This window comes from Eulemur rufifrons, chromosome 15 (assembly GCF_041146395.1).
Source record: "Eulemur rufifrons isolate Redbay chromosome 15, OSU_ERuf_1, whole genome shotgun sequence".
In the NCBI taxonomy this organism is placed as follows: Eukaryota; Metazoa; Chordata; class Mammalia; order Primates; family Lemuridae; genus Eulemur; species Eulemur rufifrons.
In genome coordinates, this window is record NC_090997.1 from 32162086 (window position 1) to 32183952 (window position 21867).

At 34.6% G+C, this 21867-nt stretch overlaps 1 protein-coding gene across 2 annotated transcripts in view; it reads left to right on the top strand.

The window, feature by feature from the left end:
* FAM135A (family with sequence similarity 135 member A) overlaps positions 1-18294 on the top strand; it is a 114496-nt gene extending 96202 nt beyond the window's left edge. Inside the window, exons 20-21 of one of the 2 annotated variants that reach the window (XM_069487314.1) lie at positions 14750-14863; positions 16844-18294. In XM_069487314.1, the coding sequence (XP_069343415.1) occupies positions 14750-14863; positions 16844-17049 (320 nt within the window). In that variant the 3' untranslated portion in view covers positions 17050-18294. The remainder of the gene's footprint in view (positions 1-14749; positions 14864-16843) is intronic. The other variant, XM_069487313.1, reaches the window with a different exon arrangement.
* Positions 18295-21867: the final 3573 nt, after the last annotated feature.

The following is a 21867-nucleotide window of genomic DNA, read 5'->3' on the forward strand; positions in this document are numbered from 1 at the left end:
CCATCCTATGCTTTTCTTCTAGTTCTGTGAAAGATACATCTTTTGTTCAAGAACAATTTCCCTCTCTCTGTCTTGGGAACCCATTGCTTTTCATTGGTATCTTTAAACTCTCTCCCTTTTCTAATCCTTTAACATAAAAAGTTACCCTGTTTCTTTCATCTTTAGTAATAATAATAATAAATATCCCTTTTGGTCAAATATGTCCTCATCTTTTTTTCACTCTTTAATTCATTGCAATCTGATTTCTGTCCTTACCACTCCACTGAAGCTTGCCAGATCCAGTGATCTCTTTTCTTTCTTTTATTTGACCCTTAAGATGTTTAAAACTATCAAAAACTTTTCCTTGAAATACTTTCCTCCCTCCATTTCTATAGTATCAACCTCTCCTGGTTTTCTTCCATCTTGGTTCTTCTCTTCTTCCTATGTGGGCTCCTTTTCTTTCCTTACCCCTTAAATACAGCCTCTCTCTTTTGCTCTTCTCACTCTACATTCTTCTTTGTCTACATCACTCCATATCCATCTTTGCCATTGGTAACTCAAATATATATCCCTAGCTCATCCTCTGTGCTGTGCTCTAGACCTATACGTTCAGCTGTCTACTGAGCATCTTCACTTACGTGTCTCACGGGTACCTCAAATGCAGTGTTTTCAGACACCACATCTTTCCCCTCAGATTTACTTCTCCAGATTCCACATCTACAGGAATGGCATGACCATCTGTCTATCCAGCCAGAAACTTAGAAGTTTTTCTACACTCCTCTTTCTTTCTTGTACCCGCAAATTCTACTGAATTACCAAGTCCTAAAACATTCAGCCTTCTTAGTAGCTGACTGCTGGTTGCTCCTCTTCCTCTTCTTTGTCACTGCCTTAGTTCAGCCTTCATCACTTTTACCTAGATTATTGCTATAGCCTTCAAACTGATTACCTTGTCTCCTGTATACCCCCTTTACTCCAGTCTCACTTCCTTATTAGATGAAATGATCTTCTGAAAATGAAATCAGACCATACCTTTCATGCTGTTGGTGTTTAAGATGGAGTTCAGAGTCCATGGATAAGGGTTTCAAACCTTCCATAATCTGGTTCCTGATTCTCTTACTTTCTTTGTATCCTACTCTTCCAACATGCATACAACCTTTGCTCTAGTCATGCCATGGATTTTTATGCCTCCTTGGATCCACCCATGCTTTTTCTACCCCCTCATTCCTCCTCATGTGTTTACCCATCGTTTTAGAACTAATTCTCTTCATCTTCTAAAGTTAAACTCTAACATCATGTGCTGTTGAAAGCTTTTCTTGGTGTTCTGACTTAATGCTCCTCTACCAAGAGTACTCCATATATACCTTTATATCCCAAATCTTTTGTCTGCAGGACTGACCTCATTAATGAATTTCAATCCTCATTTGCCTACTAGACATCTCAATTTGCATATCAAACTAAATATGTCTAAAACTGAACATACCATCTTCTTTTGCTACCTCTTCTTTTGTCCTTTTTTTTAATGGTACTGTAATTCTTTAAATTACTTGTTTGAAACACCTTGGGGTCATCTTTGAGCCTACTTCTTTGCCTCCCATGTCCCAAGATTGTTAATATTATCTCTGAATTCTCATAGCATTGTATATGAACCTCTTTTACCATACTCATTATAGTTTCTCTCATTTCAGTTATTTTTATGTCTTAACTTTCTTTCCTTAAGCAGAATCTGTCATGACAACTCTTTCCCATTTGCACTTACAGCAGTATTTACTATAGTTCTTCCCAGTAGGGTTCAGTAGCCACCTACTGAATCAGTGAATGAATCGATGAGTGATCTTTTAACTATTATTTTCAGTATCCAAAAACAGTTCAAATATTGTATAGTAAGATGTCAGTCTAGCCCATATATTCGGTGACTGGTAGTTCCAAGTCTATTTAAACTTGTAAACTTAAGCTCTAGTCTTTTAAATCTGTTTTTATCCTCATTCCTGTAACCCGTGTCCTCCATCCTACTCTTGAAACATTTGATATGAACACTGGATAGACTTTGTTATTGAAAATAGCACTTCTTTTGAGTCCTGTTTTAGCTTTTTCAGGATCCTGCCTTAAATGTTCTTAATATGAGAAAGATTTGGGAATGGTTATTACATGTATTATCTGTTATTAGAATCAGTAAAAAAAAGTTTTTTTATAGGTTGGGTTTTAGGATTTTGTTTGTAAGGATCCAAGCAACAATAGTAGTAAGTTCCTTATAGTGTACAGAAGTATATACTTGGTTGTAAAATTACAAGATATGCCTACAAAATTACAGATAGCATATACTTCCCATGTGAAAAAACTTACACTAGCTAGAACCATTGTGTAGAGCTGTGGAGTTTATACTATTGCTGATAGGTTAGGAAATATGTGAAAGGCAAAACTGAACATAAATGTTCCCTGTGTATTTATACTGCATTATACAAAGTAAAATTTTATTAGCAACATAAGAATATTAAAACAATAAAGAAAGTATAACTAAAATTTTACAATATACATTCTATAATCCATGGCCTTCCACATCTGAACAGATATTTGTATAACTAAATCTATAATTATTAACAGGAGTGAGTATATCTTTTGTACTTGTGTTATTTCTCAAGGATTACCTAAGATTTTTCCTTTTAAGTCATTAATTTATTATTTGCTTTATAATACTTGATAAGACTTTATGCCCCCTCTAGTTGTACTACCCTAAAACTGGTTGAGAGCCAAACTCTGATATCACACATAGATATTAGTTGTATTTCAAACACTGACTAGATTACTTAATTTAAATAAACTCAGTTTCCTTACTGATAAAAATTAGAATAATAGTATCCACTTCACAAGATTATTAAAAAGATGAAATGAGATAATGCATGTTAAGTGATTAGCATTCTGTAGAGAAAATAACTTGATAAACATTAGATGGTAAAAATAGCCTTAAGTGAAGAGAAGTGCCTGAACTAAAATAGTACTAGTATTAAAGATTACAGAAATTGACTTTCACATTAACAATAGATATCTATTTTTTAGATATCTACTTTAGGAAATTTTTTAACAGAACTCTGAAGAGACAGCTCAACTAAATATCAATATTATTTGTTATAAAATTATTCTAATGACTTATTAAAATTGTTTTTATGTTTTAAGATTTCTGTTTGTACTCAGATATGAGTTTATCAGTGTACACCTGAATCAAATTAATATCTGTATTGGAAGATAACATTAAAGAGTACTGTTTTCTAATCACAACTAATGCATTGGTTAGTACTAGACTATTGGAAAAATAATAACTAACAGACATGTAGCACTTACCATGTTCTAGATACCATTTAAGCACATTATACATATTAGTTTATTTAACCTTCTGTGGTAGGAACATCATTGCCCTCGTTTTGCAGATGAGGACACTGAAGCCCAGAGAGGTTGAGTGATTTTCCTGAGGTCATAAAGCTAGTAAGTGATCGTGCATGGTTCAGACCATGTCAGATTAAGCCAATGATACGTATTTTCAAAAACTTAAGAAGCTACTTCTAAGAGCACTTTTAAATATCAATAAATATTCATCAATTGATTTTAAAATTATTTTATTATGAGTCTTGAAGCAAGTCTCTCTTAAGCTATGTTTTTTCCCTGGGGGGGGGGATGATCTAGTGAATTGTGAGAAATGAGTAGTCAATTCCCAGGAAGTTGCTATACCTATATATATACATATAATTACTTTATTCACAAAATAGAAATAATAAAGGTTCATATCAAAAACATAAGTAAATAAAACAGGAAAACATAGAACAAAGGAAAAGAACACTTAACCAACATGCTATCCTGAGTGTTTTAAAACAATAAAAATTGATCATTTTTCTTTTATATTTTATCGTGCTAAAGCTACAAAGTCTGGGAATCCCTAGTCTGATTCAGTTTCTTCTGAATGGCCAATTTCCCATTTTTTTTTTTTTTTGTAAAAAGCCTAAAATTGCTCGTCTAAATCAAAATTCAGCCTTTTGCACTTTTCTCTTTTTTATTTAAGCAAAGTCTCCCCTGTGAATCTTTCTTTTAAAACAGTCTTTTTGTTTGCAACATATCATTAGTTAATAGCTTTCCTTAGGTGAAAGCTATTCATTTTTGTAAAATGAAGAAAGCATTTTAAAAGCCTAAAATATTTGTGTGATTTCTAAAACAATTGAGAAATACTATATTTTTTATAAAAATCATATATTTATTGTGAAATTGTCTTCTTTTAAAAGGAAATTTTTTTATTAAGACATGACAATTATAAACAATTAAGTTTTTACAGCAATTTATGGCCAAAAAAACGTATGGCATTCTAAAAATTGCTGATAGAACATGCAAATAATTTGCACATCGTATAGTAGCACCACAGCATTTGAATAGCGAGGGAAAAAAAAAGAAGACAAAGGAGCTAGAGCGGTGTGGAAAGTAAAATGTGTGATATATGGATTAGGTGACACCAGTGTTGAAGTAGGCAAGGTTACTAGAGCGGAGAAAGGATCATGGACACTCTGGCATTCCATAATGAGGGATATTCCAAAATAGCCAAATAAGAATCTATTCATTATTGGAATTTCAAAAACAAAATATCGTTATTTTAAGATCTTCCTAAAAACAACTGCTTAGAATCACTTTACCAGCTGATGAGTTGACAAAAGTATTTAATATAATGATTAAAGAAGTCTCCTGCTGTGCTACTATGTCACAAGATAACCTTTTTTTCCAGAAGATTACAGAGGGGTTTAATAATAGGTCTCACTTTTGATTTGTAAATAATATTTATATTTTGTTTCTGAAAGTGTGGAAAAGAACCAGCATCAGCTTACATTATTTTAGGAAGCAAATTCTTTCAAATGTATTTAAAATAAATGACTAAAAGTAGGAATAGTTTAATATTATTTAGAATATATCAATTTTAAAAACATAGGGTTTTCTCAACCTCAGCACTATTGACATTCTGTGCTGGATGATTCTTTGTTTTCAGAGGTTGTCGTGTGCATTGTGGGATGCTTAGTAGCATCTCTGGTCTCTACCCACCAGATGCCAGTAGCACTTACACCCTATCACCCCCAGCTGTGACAACCAAAAATATCTTAAGACACTGCTAAATGTTCCTTGAGCCACAAAGTCACCGGTTTAGAAACACTGCTTTAGCCAATTCTGGAGAGTAAACATAAAATGATTCAATATGAATTGCATAAAACTCATTAAAATTTTAAGAACAAATGAGTAGCCAAAAATATCAAGAAGACTAAGATTATGAAGATGAAGTTGCCATTAAGGTGTTCATACAAAAATCATATTATGTAATCTAAAGAAATATTTAAGATTTACTTTAATCTTTTTCTTGGTAATCCTGTAAAGTAAAATACATAGAAATTTTTCTAGTTAAACCATTTCATTCTATAAATGGGGAAATCTTGTCACTTTCCAAAGTTAAAGGAAACTGTTGAACAAAGAATTAGCCACTTCAGGGGCTCAGTGAAGTATTAACTCATAGATTAGTTAACTAGGTTATCTTTTAGCAGGTGGAATTAAGGTGCATGCAAAGATGAACCTAGAATACAAGTCTCCCAAATAAAGACTTCAGACATTCTTATTAGCTGGACTTCAACTCAGATGAAGTATTGTGGTAATTCCTACCAGCATTGTAACTCTGGGGCCTGTCATGCTCCACTTCGAGTTTTGCCCTTTCTAGCCAACACTGGTAGACAAGGAAATTGAAACCAAAAGATTCAAAAAGGGCCATAGTCTATGTAACTAGCTTGGTCCTTGACTAATGTAACAACTAATACGGTTCTTGACAAACCTTCTATGCTAAAGCACAATATTAGTATTAATACATTTTTGTTGAAAAACTATTTTTAAAAACTGATTACTAAGTTTAAAATGCATTTTAAAAGTACAGTACTAGGCTGGACATGATGGCTCATGCCTATAATCCTAGCACTATGGGAGGCCGAGGCAGGAGGATCGCTTGAGGTCGGGAGTTTGAGACCAGCCTCAGCAAGAACGAGATCCCCCTCTAGTAAAAATGAAAGAAATTAGCCGGGCAACTAAAATAGAAAAAAAAATTAGCCAGGTATGGTGGCGTATGCCTGTAGTCCCAGCTACTCAGGAGGCCAAGGCAGAAGGATCGCTTGAGCCCAGGAGTTTTAAGTTGCTGTGAGCTAGGCTGACGCCATGGCACTCTAGCCCAGGCAACAGAGCAAGATTCTGTCTCTAAAATAAAATAAAATAATACTGTCTTAGGAATTACGTTTAAAAATATGACAGAGTATATAATTATCAGAATTTTTTATTTTATTTCTTTCATCTACATGGAATCTGAGAGTAAAAGGGTATCTTAGAAATCCTCTGACTAATCTTTATTGACTCTGCATACTTCTACTGAGCTGCCTCAATGTGAGGAGCCATAGACACTTCCTTCAAGGAGCTCAGTCTAAAGTAGTAATTCTCAACCTGAGTGTCGTTTCTCTAGAAAAGTACATCAAAATCCTGCAAAGAGCTTTTTTGGAAAGTATTTAATATAGTCTTATTTGGAAAAAATATAATGCCTATTCTTATAAATATAGAAATAAAGCTTTTTAAAATCTTGATCACTGGGGGAGCTTATGAAGAAGTTACAGTGATAATACAATCTGACAAATACATAATTAATTCATAGAGCATACATTGGGAGGTGGCATATAATGTCATTTATGCCTGAGTGGCATAATGTATACTCATAACAAGCAAACAGAAAAAAAATAGGCGAAAGATAAGAGGCAGTTACCAGAAAAAAATACAGAAGGCCAGTAAACACAGAATCTTTTCCAACTCTATTTGTAATCAGGGAAAGGTACATATGAACAATAACTTAAACATTTTTGCCTGTGAGGTCGGTAAAATTAAAAAGATGATATCCAGTATTGGTGAATGTGTGAGCAAGAAGAAACTGTCATATATTCTAATGGTAGAAGGAGAAATTATATGATTTTTTTAAAGAGTATGTTTATCAGAAGTTAAAGAATGCAGTCAGCAATTCCACTTTAAGAAATTTTCCTACCAAAATATCACACAGTTTAAGTAAAAACTATTCATTGCAGTGTTTTTTTTTTTTGCTTTTTTAATTTCCCCTCCCCTCTGAAATGGAATGAACCTAAATGTCCCTCAATAGGGAAATAGGAGATATACTAAAATTTAATCACAGAAATTCCATGTAGTTGTTAAAAGAATAAGATACATGTATTTGTACAAACATAAAAAGATTTCCCCAAAATATTAAGTGAAAAAATCAAGACACGAAATGGTATATATAAAAATACTATAATACCAATTATATCTTTTTTTTATTTCAGCATATTATGGGGATACAAAAATTTAGGTTATGTATATTGCCCTTGCCCCCTCTTCCCCCTGAGTCAGAGCTTCAAGCGTGTCCATCCCCCAGAAGGTGCGCATCACACTCCTTATGAATGTATCAACACATCCCCTCCTGCCCCCATCTGCCCGACACCCAATTACTGTTATTCCTGTATGTGCTCTTAGGTGATGATCAATGAAACCAATTTGATAGTGAGTACATGTGGTGCTTATTTTTCCATTCTTGGGATACTTCACTTAGTAGAATGGGTTCCAGCTCTATCCAGGAAAATACAAGAGGTGCTATATCACCATTGTTTCTTATAGCTGAGTAGCACTCTAAAATTAAAAATAAAAAGTCTTGTGTGTGCCAAGAAAGGAGTTTGCAATGATATACAGACATACCTCGGAGATATTGCAAGTTGGATCCCAAACCACTGCAATAAAGTGAGTTGCGTGAATTTCTTGGCTTCCCAGTGCATATAAAAGTTACGTTTGTTTACACTATATGTTAGTCTAAAGTGTGCAATAATAATAGGTCTAAACAATGTGTATACTTTAATTAAAAATACATTATTACCTTAAAACTGGTAGTAATCATCAGCGCCTTCAGCATGTCATAATCGTCTTGCTGGTGGAGTCTTGCCTCATAGTTTATGGCTACAGACTGGTCACGGTGGTGGTTGCTGAAGGTTGGGAAGGCTGTGGCAGTTTCTTCAAATAAGACAACAGTGAGGTTTGCCGCATCAATTGACTCTTCCTTTCACAAAAGATTTCTGTGTAGAGCGATGCTGTTTGATAGCATTTTGCCCACAGCAGAATTTCTTTTAAAATTGGAGTCGATCATCTCCAACCCTGCCACTGCTTTATCAGCCTAGTTTGTATAATATTTTAAATCCTTGGTTGTCATTTCAACAATGTTCATACCATCTTCACCAATAGATTCTATCTCAAGAACCCACTTTTTTTGTTCAGCCATGAGAAGCAATGCCTCATTCTTTCAAGGTTTATTGTAAGATTGCAACAATTCAGTCAACATCTTCAGGCTCCACTTCTAGTTGTCTGTTTCCACCACAGCTGCAGTTACTTGTCTTGAACCCTTCAAAGTCATTCAAGAGCGTTGCAATCAGTTTCTTCCAAATTTCTATTCCTGTTGATATTCTGACCACCTATGAGTCACAAACGTTCTTAATGCCATCTGGAATGGTGAATCCTTTCCAGAAGGTTTTCAATTTATTTTGATCCACATCCATCAGAGAATTTCTACCTATGGCAGCTATAGCTTTATGAAGTATTTCTTAAATAATAAGACCTGAAAGTCAAAATTACTCCTTGATCCATGGGCTGCAGAATGGATGTTGTGTTAGCAGGCATGAAAACAACATTAATCTCCTTGTACATCTCCATCAGAGCTCTTGGGTGACTAGGTACATTGTCAATGAGCAACAATGTTTTGAAAGGAATCTTTTTTTCTGAGCAGTAGGTCTTGACAGTGGGCTTCAAATATTCAGTAAATCATGCTGTAAATAGATGTACATTAATATCCCTGCTTTGTTCTAATTATATAGCACAGGCAGAGTAGATTTAGCATAATTCTTAAGGGTCCTAGGATTTTCAGAATAGTAAGTGAATATTAGCTTCAGCTTCAAATCACCAGCTGCGTCAGCCCCCAACAAGAGAATCCGTCTGTCCTTTGAAGCTTTGAAGCCAAGCATTGACTTCTTTCTAGCTATGCAAGTCCTAGATGGCATCTTCCAGTAGAAGGCTATTTTGTCTCAATTAGAGAAATCTGTTGTTTACTGAGGCCATCTTCATCAATGATCTCAGCTAGATCTTCTGGATAATTTGCTGCAGCTTCTACATCAGCACTTGCTGCTTCACTTCCCACTTATAAGTTACAGAGACAGCTTCTCTCCTTAAACCTCATGAAGCTAGCAACCTCTGCTAGCTTCAAACTTTTCTTCTGCAGCTTCCTCACCTCTCAGCCTTCACAAAATTGAAGAGAGTTAGGGCCTTGCTCTGGATTAGGCTTTAGTTTAAGGGAATATTGTAGCTGGTTTGAGCTTCTGTCCAGACCACTACAACTTCTCCATACCAACAATAACACTGTTTCCCTTTCTTATCTTCATGTGTTCACTGGAATAGCACTTTCAATTTTGTTCAAGAACTTTTCCTTTGCTTTTACAACTTGACTAACTGGGGCGAGAGACCTCGCTTTCATTTGGCCTATCTTAGCTTTCAACATTCCTTCCTCACTAAGCTTAATCACTTCAGGCTTTTGATTTAAAGTGAGAGACTTGTGACCTTTCCATTCAGTTAACACTGAAAGGCCATTGTAGGGTTATTAATCGGCCTGATTGCAATAGCTCTGTGTCTCGGGGAATAGAGAGGCCTGAGGAGAGGGAGAGAGATGGGGAATGGCTGGTTGGTAGAGTAGTCAGAACACACACAACATTTATGGATTAAGTTTGCCATCTAACATAGGTGAGGTTCATGGTGGCACCCCAAAACAATTACTGTAGTACCATCAAAGATTGCTAATCACAAATCATAACAACAGATATAATAATAATGAAAAAGTTTGAAGTATTTCAAGAATTACCAAAATGTGACAGGTAGACACAAAGTGGATACATGCTGTTGGAAAAATGCACCAATAGACTTGCTTGACGCAGGTTGCCACAAACCTTTGTTTAAAAAAAAGTAATATATGTGAAGTACAATAAAGCAAAACACAATAAAATGAAGTATGCCTTTCCTTATGCTAGCCGACCAAAAATAAAAGATATGCCTATATAAAACCATGATAGTTTTATAAATATGGAATTTGAAAAAGGTAAACATTCTAAGTATACAGTCTTCTGAGATGAAAGCCATACTAATATCTGATAAAATGATATGTTGCTGTGAATTTTCAGAAATAACAGACATCAGTGAAATATTATTTTATACTCATGCATTTTATATAAATAATCCAAATATACATGAAAGTCTGGTTTCTGCTTATGATAAGAAACCCTTTGAAAAAACCCTTGTAAAAAATGCCATAAAGTGAAGCACAATAATACAAGGTATGCCTGTACACAACTATTAGCTGTGTCCTTGATGAATGAGGGGACAGGTCTGAGGAGGTGGTAAAGGAGGAATCCTTAAAGACTATTTTTTAAAATAAAGAAAATGAACCAATAAAACTGCTTCAATTCTAAAAATAAAAAGGGGGGAGTGGGTAAGCAATCTTTCTCAAGCTTTTTCACATCAGGACATTAATAGCAGATAATTACATTTTTAAAGCATAATAGGGTAGGCTATTGTAAGGTAAATGAACCAATGAACCACCCAAGTTGCTCCCCAGCAAAAGGGACTAGTGTGAGGACTTCTGCCCTACCCAGACATCTGAGAATGCCAAGGGGATCAATTTTTGGATCCACCCATAATTGCACACCATAGGAAACTCTCCTTTAACCTGTTGATTTGTTTATAGTCATTAACATTAGTCTCCATGCTGCACTGAAATACAGTAGTTTCTCAGGGATAGAGCATTTTAACTCTGAACAGTTCCATCTGTGCATCCCCAGCCCAGTGAGTCCTTTCCTCTCAACTAGACTGTCTCTTAACCTGGGTAAGCTCCTCGTTACCACCAAAAGTTAGGCCCAGGTTTTGAAGTTATAGACTACTTAACCTAAATTGCGTGGGAGCCAAATATTGATTGTTTTTGAGGAAGGGCATATGCTTTATAGTTTAAAAAATATTTGGAGACCAATATTGATTGTTTTTGAGGAAAGTCGTATACTATATAGTTGAAAAACTTAATCTAAGACATTAGCTAAGACAAGTCAAAGGTATGGTCACTTTTTGATCCCTTCCAGAAGTATTGTATAACTTAAATTTTATAATGGATATGAAATTCTAAAGGTTACAATGAAATCCTTTTTTTTACAAAGAGGAAGCAATTAAAATAGATTAAAATTCTTCCAAAAAATTGAAAATTGATTTGAGAGCAGCATATAAAATAAAATTTGCAGGAAAGAAATTTAGAAGTAGTGAGACAAGAAAGTGGAGAATTACAGTACTAGTAAGAGGAGAATGCAACATTACACAGAGGGAGCAAGCAAAACTTTGATGACTTATTAAAAAATGAGGGAATTAGAAATTAAAAATGACCAATATTTCTTATTTTACTATAATAATAATAGGCTTATGGAATAAAGAAGTCAAGATAGCAAGCACAATTTTGAAAGTAGAATTGAATGTTAGGGATGGTGAATGTTAAAGTGACGCAAAGTCACGTCAAGTTATCTGGCAAGAGAAGCAGGCCAGAAATTGAGATTTGGGAATCGGATATAAAAACAATAATTGAAAACAGAGGGATAGGTGAGTTATCTAAAGAGAAAGTGTCACATGTGCCTAAAAATCAGGTAAGTTTTTTTCACTCCCAAAATTATCTATCATAAAAGAAGGAGCTCCCATATATTCAAATTGCTTACAAAATCACTAATAACAAGGTAATCTCTCAGTTACTTTATTTTTGACTTGCATGGAAAAAACACACTATATTGTATTTTGGATGTAAATTCGGGCTACCTGACAGAATAAAAATTCTCAGATGAAGCCTGAGAATTGAGCAATTGATTTTTAGCAATGTCCAGGTCATTGGTGATCTTGAAAAAACAATTTCACTGACGAATGAGGAAGAAAGACTTCTTAAAGTAGATTCAGTAGAGAACAGGAGGAAAGGAATAGAAAGCAGGTACATAGAGAACTCTTGAAGAATTTTTCTATAAAGAGTGCCAAGAAATGGGTTAGTGATTGCAGAGGGATATAAGGTTCAGGGATAGGTTTATTGATTGATTTTTTTTTTTAAGATGGGACACATTATAGTGTTTTGTATACTAGCAAGAATCATCAATACAAAAGAGAAAATTGCATCTTGATGATGCAAGAGTGAGAGGGAACAACTACTAGAGTCATGCCCTTAAATAGGAGAGGTTGGGACTGAGTATACACATGAAAGGGCTGGCCTTAGATGGAAGAATGGGCCATTCATCAATAGGAACAAGAGCAAAGGTAGAACATGAAGGTACAAGTACAATAGGTTGGTATGTGTTAAGGTGGGAGTATATGGAAATTCTCTTTTGATTTTTCTTTATTCTCAATGAAATAGGAAGTAAGACCATAAGCTAAGAGTGAAGAGGGGGTAGAAGGTACTGGCAGTTTAAGGGAAAATAGTCATTTAGGAAAATATAATACAAAAATGAATATTGTTAAGCAAGGCTGCCACAGGCTGGGCAATGCACAGCTCCAAGGAGTGTTGTTTATGTAGAATGTGATATGAATGGCAGTCCTGGAGTTATATGATACAGTAGCCCTTTATGGAGAACACAAATATGTGCGTTTTAGATATATGAAAAAGCCAATTGTGCTAATGTTCTAAGACTGGTTTCATGCATCTTGGGATAAAATTTTAATAATGGTGTCATATGCAAGATTCAAAAAGTACAGTATCTAAAACATCTTAAATACACGTGAATATGATGAACTGTGGGACAGTGGTTTTCACATTTTTTGCTTGTTTATCCCTTAAAAGAATTTTTAAAGTGATATACCCCCATGTATAATTTTAGGATGACACCTAAAAATTTTTTCTGTAAGTTTAAATAGTTGCAAAGAATATATTTTCTGGCATATTGAGTAGTACATATGTGCTTTAATTATATTTTCATAAAAATATAAAGTTTCAGCTCATTTTATTAGAGTTACAGATTTAGCTCATTCAATTTATGGGAAACATGTGCTGTAAAATCCAATTGGCAAGGCCATTTCTCATTGTCAAACCATCAGCCAAATCAAACTTAATTTTTGTCAGAAAAAGTTAGACTTCATATTTTGCTTGGTTCCACCAGAGACTTTTATACCCTAGGGCCATACACCTTAATAAGATCTGAAATAGACTGGAGAAATATATTTCTCTTGTAAAGTGGGAGAAGGGCAAGTCATTTTTAGAAAGAGGTCATATGGAGGTTAGGATCTGGAAATCAGTTTTCTTAAAGCTATACATGCCTATCTACACCATGGAGAGTGTTAGATTATTCCAGGGTAAATGTACACCACCAGTTTGAAGACCTATACTATAGGACACATAAATGATTCCCAAAGTAGGGCTAATGATGATGAAGACATTAGTGTCAACTGATACCAAAAGTGGAATGAATTTGTTTCATGAAATGTGAGATGGGAAAAAAAAATCATTTTTTAAATATTTTTATAAAAAGTATTATTTTAAATATGTATGTGCAAGTGATTAATTTATATTGTAGACATTTGATTATTTCATTTATTTGCCCAGGATTGTATACATTTAAATTGTCACCAAAAAAAAGTGGTTTTGTCACACTAGGAAAAATGAAGGATGGCCTTATTTTTGGCATAGATGGTATCATACTGTCCCACCTGGCTGTGTGTGGGTCCATACTCTTCTCAAGATCAGGATCTGTAAGTTCTAGGGGAGAAAGTGAATGTCTACAGAGGCCTCCTACATTCAGGATCCACAGTAGTCTCCACAGTTGGCCTGTCTCTAAGAATCTGAATTTCAATGGGCATAAAGTATCAAAATTTTACTCTGGAACATGCCAGGACAACATTTCATGTACTACACACTCTATTGATTTGTATCTTATTTAATAGTCACATAATTTTTTATTTACTAGTCTGAGCCAAATAGTAAAATTAGAATATTATCAGTGCTACAGACATGAAGAACATGGTTTCAGTACTTAAATGAGTTAATTAACAAAATATCTCAAGGTCCTAACCCCTAAATTCACCTGGCTTACTAAAAAATAAAATCAGAGGAACCTGATAAAAATCTGTGGATAGATCACAAAACCCGTAATTATCACTGAAAAATAAAACCATATGTCCTCCTGACATCATACTCAAATAAAGAGAAAATATGAATAATACTAGGTATCATAAATGAAAACTTAAAGTCAGCTTTAAATGATTTCATATGGGTTGTTTTGTTTTTATGGATGAGTGTAATTTTGTTTCATTGGAAATATTTCTAAGTATTGATGAATACCCTCTGGAAGGTAAGAATGTTCTTCCTATAGAACATTAGTATTTAGTTTCTCCCCTACCTCCACACCACCAAGCAGCAATCCTGGCTCTCACTCAGTGCAAACACATATTTCTCATATCTGCATAAAGACTACATGTAATGAATCTGGGTTTTTGTAGAGAATATTTAGAAATTTGGAGAAAAAAATTCATAAGGTATTTAAGAAGTCATAAGCTTAGGTACTGCTGAGGAAGTAAATATTTTCTGGTCATTTAATATACTAATAAATTGTTTTAAATCTAGTTAACTATTACATTATAATTCATTATTTTCTATTTACAGGGCTTCATTATTTCAAAAACGTTGTGCTGGTGGGATCTCTACAGGATCGCTATGTTCCTTATCACTCTGCCCGAATTGAAATGTGTAAAACAGCTTTAAAGGACAAACAGTCAGGTAATTAAATAAGTTAAAAGTATGTGAAAGAGTTATATCTATTAATGAGATTTTTCTCAAATTTTTCTTGTAATTACTTTCTCTCTTCTCTTACCCTTCTCTTTCCTTTTTCTTCCTTTTCCACCCACTGATATTAACAGCTATCCTTCCCCCATTTTTCTTCCTTTCTTTCTTTCCTGCCACATGAGCTGTCTTTACCAAGGAAATAGTTCTTTTATCTAATTACAAATGCTTCTCCATTTTTCTGTCTCATAAGTAATTCACACTTTGATTTCCTCTGGATTATTGGGATTGGTAATTGTGGTAATGGTCATGCTGCATGTTTTGCCATATCTCATTTTTAAGCAAAGATGGCAGCAAGAACTTGACCCTGTTTACTGAGAGTGAGTGATAAAGATTTTGTTTGTTTATTCTTTTGTCATTTAAGAATGACAAAAGAAATTTAAATCATAGCTATTTGGAGCCAGAAGCATACTTGAGTGCTATGTGCTCATTTTGTAACTGAGGCCCAGAGATACTAAGTGGCTTGATCCAAAGTCACTGTCAGTTAATTGCAGGCTTAGGGCAAGAACCTAGTTCTCCTACCTCTCAATAATGCCTCAGTTCCTTTTTTGGAATGAGGCTGATTTTTAATCTCTTGATCCTTTGCTTTTTCCACATCATGACAGTGAACAGCTCCTTAAGGCAGGAATTCCCTTAAGCACATTTGTATTTTCAGTGCCTAGCATGGTGCTTGGCACATAGTAGGTATTCCATTTATTTAACAAATGTTTATTGTACATTTGTGATATTGGAATAACCTTTTTTAAACTTCTGTGCTAGCAAAGGCTAGAGTCCACTTAAGGGGAAAATTCAGAAGAGGTTTAACCTTCAGATGGGTAGCTGAAACTAGATAAACATCCTTTGTTTTAACAGTGAGATTCTGTGCCCCTGAGGGACAGGAAATCTCATGAAGACATGTTTGGACTTCTTCCTGTGTAAACGTATTTTTAAAATAGCATGGAACCAGAAATCCAACTTGACTCACAACAAAAACTAAGAGGAGAGGTGGGAGTAAAAAGGTTTTTTAATGAATTTATGTGATATCAATCTTTCTCTTAAACACCTGTCTCCTCTTTCTCTGATTGTGCTTCTGTATACTCTTTACTTCTTGTCATTACTCAGGGCTGCATCCTACCTCTCCTCTGAAATATAGTATCTACCTCTCTAAAACACATAGGTTCCATGGACATGTTAGTATTTATCTATTAGTGATATAGTAGTGTATAAGCATTATAAACAATATTTTGGCCATTGTAAGGCAGTTTGTACATTTATGCGTATGTATTCTAATCTTTATCTTTTATGCTTAGCATGAGCTCAATAAATCCATTGTAAGAATTAACCAAAAAGAGGTAAAGAGGAACGCAACTTTGAATTAAAAGTAGAACCAAATATTAAATAAACCTTCAGACCAAAAAAAAAAAAAGATCTTGTTTGTTCTTTGAGCCAAGCTCACATTGTTCTTCTGACTACAGGAAGTTGCTATTTTTTCTTAAAATAATTTGGAAATGCTGACTGCCGTAAAAACATTTCTCAGGTACTTGCTGTAGACTAAAGTTTATAATTTTGCCTTATAAAATGTTTCACCATGGCTAGCTTATTTTCATAATGGTTTAATGAGTTATAAGTAACTTAGCATTGAAGAAAACTATTTGCTTTCTTATATACATTGCTTTGAGTTAAAAATATCAAATTGACAAGAATAATGTATAATAAGTGTATTTTCACTTGGCTGGATAAATAATGTGGTTACTTATATTTTCTATTAATATAAACATTCTGAAAATGATAGCTGAAGAAAAATAAAACCTTTTAAAAGACATTTTTCTGCTTTCTAGAGAAATAAAGTAACAATTTTATAAGTTATATAAAACTTGATATATAATTTTTTCAGTTACTTATATGAACTAATTTTCGTTTTTTCCATTTGTTCCATAGGACAGATCTATTCAGAAATGATCCACAACTTGCTTCGCCCGGTTCTGCAAAGCAAGGACTGTAATTTGGTTCGATACAATGTCATCAATGCATTGCCCAATACGGCTGATTCACTCATTGGGAGAGCTGCACATATAGCTGTTCTTGATTCAGAAATATTTTTAGAGAAATTCTTTCTGGTTGCTGCCCTCAAGTATTTCCAATAGGATGAAAGCATTGTTAGAGACTGGACAATTACCTCATTCAACAATGATTCAAATAATGTATTATATTAAAATGTAGATGCTGATAAGTTCTAAGAAATATTTATACCTTTTATATGGAAGATGATTTCTATCATCCATATTTAGAGCTTTTTAAACATCAACTTTACTTTCTAGGTAATGTGGCTGTGCAATATTTTTTTAATTTTATCTTTTTACTTTTCTATTACTTTTTCATATATTTTGCTACCTAATTATTTCAGTGAAACTTTAAGCCCATGTGTATGTTTGATTGGTTATTATTGGCTTTCCACAATCTTTACGTCAGACTACATTATATTAGAGTCCATTACTGCTAGAATAGCATGGGATTTTAAATTTTCTAGTATTGGGGTATTATTTAGTTAATTATAAATTTTACTTTTAACATTTTACTGTGTTTTAACTGGAAATAAAATTATGGCTGCTACAATATATTTTTTGAAATCAACTTCTTTAGTCCTGAAATATACCTTTATCATATTATCAAACCAGGCAGTTCATATATGACAATGTTATAAAAGTTTTCTATAAAATCATTACTGTTGCTATTAAACATATGTCATGCCTATTAAAATATATTTTCTACTGATGATTTCAACATTATTTCTCATACTTTTATTACTGGAAATTTTCATGTTCATGTTAGCAGCATATAAAGATTTTTGAATGTTTGAATGCCCTCTGCCTTGATTTGGTTGGAATCTTGCTGAATTGGTAATGTTGCTTGAACTTTGTGACTACATTTCTTTAACTTTTTTCATGGACTTCCTTATATGTACATAATTAAATGTTAAAATTTATGAAATACTTTTATGAATTTAAATAATTTTTAAATATTGTTAAAATTTTTTGAACTAAAAAGTAATGTAAATAAAATAATTCATATTTAAAATGCAACAAAATAATTAAATTTACATGTCTAATGATACAGATGCAAATGTTTTTGATATATGGAGATGTTGAGTCCTATGACTTTACTAAAAAGGTGCTGAATAGCATTAAATTCACTATTTTCCTTTTCTGTTTTACTTGCAAAAATAATGCACTAAGGGTGGATAGAAGTTCTGTTTGCATTCACCAATTGTGATGGACACAGGTCTTTTGTAAGTATGTATTGTATAATTGATGCATGTTTATTTTTAGTGTTGTATTATTGCCCCTGGTGTTAATAAATGAACAAATGACTATCTGGAGGAAGAGCTAAAACACTTGTAATCCTTTGCTTATTATCAGAATACTAGAGGTATATATTTTTATTTGTAACTCAATATACTATATAAATTAACCCTATACACCAGCATAATTGTATAACTTTTAGCCTTTGTAAAAGTATTTTTATAATTTATATCTTTCATATATAAGTTAAAAGAATTTTGATTGCTCTTGATAACTTTTTACTTTTTAAAAAATACTCAAAAATTCCATAAATTGACTAATATACCAAGTGCATTATAACTGGAAAATGTAAATATATGCATATCCACCACATATTTCTGCCACACACATTTTTTATCTTCACATATATCTTGGCCCTGAGTTTGAATGTAATGTATCTTCTAAGTTTAGATAACTTCCAGGTTTATCATTCTTAGTCATAATCATATACATAGTATTTAAGGGTAAATTGCTCTTATGATCATAGTTGGTTGACTGCTTGTTGGTTATTTTAATGCAGTTTTAAAAGTACATCTGTTATCATGGTTTAAAAGCTAACAAATTTAACTTCTTTGATTTATCAGGGAAATTATCATATGCTATTCACCTCCAAATTCAGATTGTGGGAGATTGATTGGGGATCTGAGGGAGAGAGTAAATGATTACCTGAAATAGTCTAATTGACTATTAGAGAATGAATCTTACTGAAGTATACCAGTAAGGGTTTTGGTTGCAAACAACAACAAAAAATTATGATTAACTTAAGCAGAAAAAGAATTTAATGGAAGATTATTAGGTAGCTCACAGAATTGATGGAAAGGCTGGAGAACCAGGTTTGGAAAACAGAAACCAAAGGAAACTAGATGACCAGAATCATAGCCAAGTTCTGATGACCTCAAGAAGAGCTGGAAGACTGTGTATTCTGCTGGCAGGGATGCCCCTGAAAACTGGATTTCAAATATTTATTTGCACCACTTCAGATTCAAAGTCAGGTGGAATGTCCAACTTACCAAGTTTAAGTCTTCGCCAGTGCTTGAGCTGTCAGGCATCAAAGGCAGCAAAGATATCCGACTCTTTCACCTTCCACAGTAGAAAATGAGACTATTTCTTCTACCAAGATTCACCAAACATATGAAATGGGTTTGACGACAGCTTCAAATATAAGAACATATCAAATGTCTACCATAGTCCATTCTTTGTCTTTCCACCATCTGCAAGCACCATTCTCCCCGTATTTACACATTTAAAATGCTTCCTCCTGACTATCCCTCATCCAGCTTCAAGGATCTCAGTGTGATGTCCTGTGGTTCTCTGGTTCTGCAATGATCTTGTCTCAATAGTTTGCAGCTCAGAGACAAAACTGTGACCCAACCACCACCCCTATACACAATAATAGTATAAGATAGGGAAAAAAAGAAATTATATAATATGCATGAGCCAGTGAGGAAAGAAATATAGCTAGAGCAATGCGTAGCAAATGTCCTTGGTGAGAATCACCTGGGCTGTTTGTTCAAAATGCAAATTTCAGGGCCCCATTACAGATCAACTGAATCAGAATTTCCAGGATAGTGTAAAGGCAACAGCATGTTTTATGTCCCAAACTTCTCTTATAAAGGACACCTATGGTAAATACAATACTCAGTTCTACCACTGGTCATGTCTAGATGGTTATGAGTTCTGCACACCACCACCTATTTCCTGTTTCTTTTGTGTTCAACCAGCACAAATCAGCTGATCAGATTTCTTTGTCTAGCGGGTGTCCCAAAGATCTGAGATGTGGATGGTCTTGCCTATATATGGTTGTAATAGTGTTGGCTTACTTTTTACAATTCAATGTGATATTTTAAAAAATGAAATACAAAAACATGGTATTGTGAAGAGGTATTCTAGGAAATCCCCTGAGTTCTAGTCAAACTCCTCCCTTTTCCCCCGTGGTCGTCAGGGCCAATCCCTCCAACTAGCACCATCACCCCTTTTTCTAATCTAGAGAAATGAGGAAAAAATGACCAGGTGGCAATTCCATCTTCCAATTTAGAGAAAACATTGTTGTATCCTCTCAAGGGAGCACTCCTCCTCTGGGTGCAAAAATTGCACTAACACAACTTGGAATCACTGAGATGGATGGCAAGAGTAGTGAAGGGTCTGAGATTTTATCCTACTTGCACACCAACAGGCTAGCTTGCTACAGTTTTGTGGACGCTGACAGGATACTCCTGGGTAAAAGACAAACGGCTTTATTACAGCAAAGTAGTAGCCAGAGTGTCAGCATATTTGCATCAGTTCCTGGAGTCCAAATTCCCCGTGTGAGGCAAAGAGCCAGGTGACACCTGTACACATGGCAGCTTGTGTTACAGGAAAAGAATCCAAGATCAAGCAATTTTTGAGCAAGCAGCAATCAAACCAGTCTCTTCCCCCCAGGGGTGGGGGTGGGGGTAGCAGTTAAATGGTAATAATGCTGTAATTCCCTTGACCTACTTAGGTCCCTGTATGACTAGCTACAGAAATGCTCAGTATGGGGAGATGGATAATACTTGCAGTCTGGCACTCTTGGCAATAATATACAGGGATGCTCAGAGCCCATGGCAGATTGTCTCTTCTCTCCCACAATGGAAAGCAAAATATATTTTACATCAGTATGTCAGATGTAATAGTGAGGTGTCAATCCCTTTTCTTCTCTTTGGACTTGTTATTCTGTCAACAGAAGAGATATCACTGAATACTGTTAAGATATTTAGAGCATATGACAAATCCTTTAGGATAGCATCCCAAAGTATATTTTCTCACGTGGTTCCAAAACAACCTTCAATAAGGCTGTCCATCATTCCATAAAACCAGTTGCTTCTGGATGATGGGATACAAGATAAGATGAGTGAATCTTGTAGGTATCAGTCCCCGGCTTTACATCTTCAGAGGAAAAGGAGTTCTTTGGTAAGAAGCAATGTATGAGATGTTGTATGGAGTATAATGTATTCAATAAGCCCACAGATCAAGTGTATAAAAGAAGCATAAATCAGGAAGAGCAATCCAAACCCAGAATAATTGTCTATTCCTATAAGAACAAATTGCTACCTCCTTCATGATAGTAGGATTTCATTGTAATCAGACCTGCCACCCAGGCTACCTAATAGTATATCACAGAATTGAGTTGGTCACGCAGTTGGCGAGTAGTGGTGCTAGCCAATTGGTCACGGCAGGGAAAAGACTATGTTAAAAGTTCATATGTGTTTCCATTCCTGCCACCATGGCTACCTTGTTAGTGGGTCCACTGAGCAAACACAGCTGTGGTCGGGGAAGGAGGCTGACTGATGTCCACAGAGTGTGTCACTGTGGTAGGCAGCCTTTGTGTAATCCTCTCTCTTTGATAATGGACCTAATGATAGAATACAACAAAAGTGGGGAGATGTCTCCACTGAGATTACAAAAAGATTGGGGCTTCCATTGTAAGTAGTCTTGCATGCTCTTTGGTTCATTCATTCTGTGTAAAGCCAACTGCTATATTGTGAGATGGGTTTTGGAGAAGCCCACTTAGCAAGGAACTGAGGAAGGTCTCCAGTCCAAAAGTCCACAAAGAACCAAATCCCGCCAATAATCATGTGAGGGAGCTTGGAAGCAAATCCTCACGTA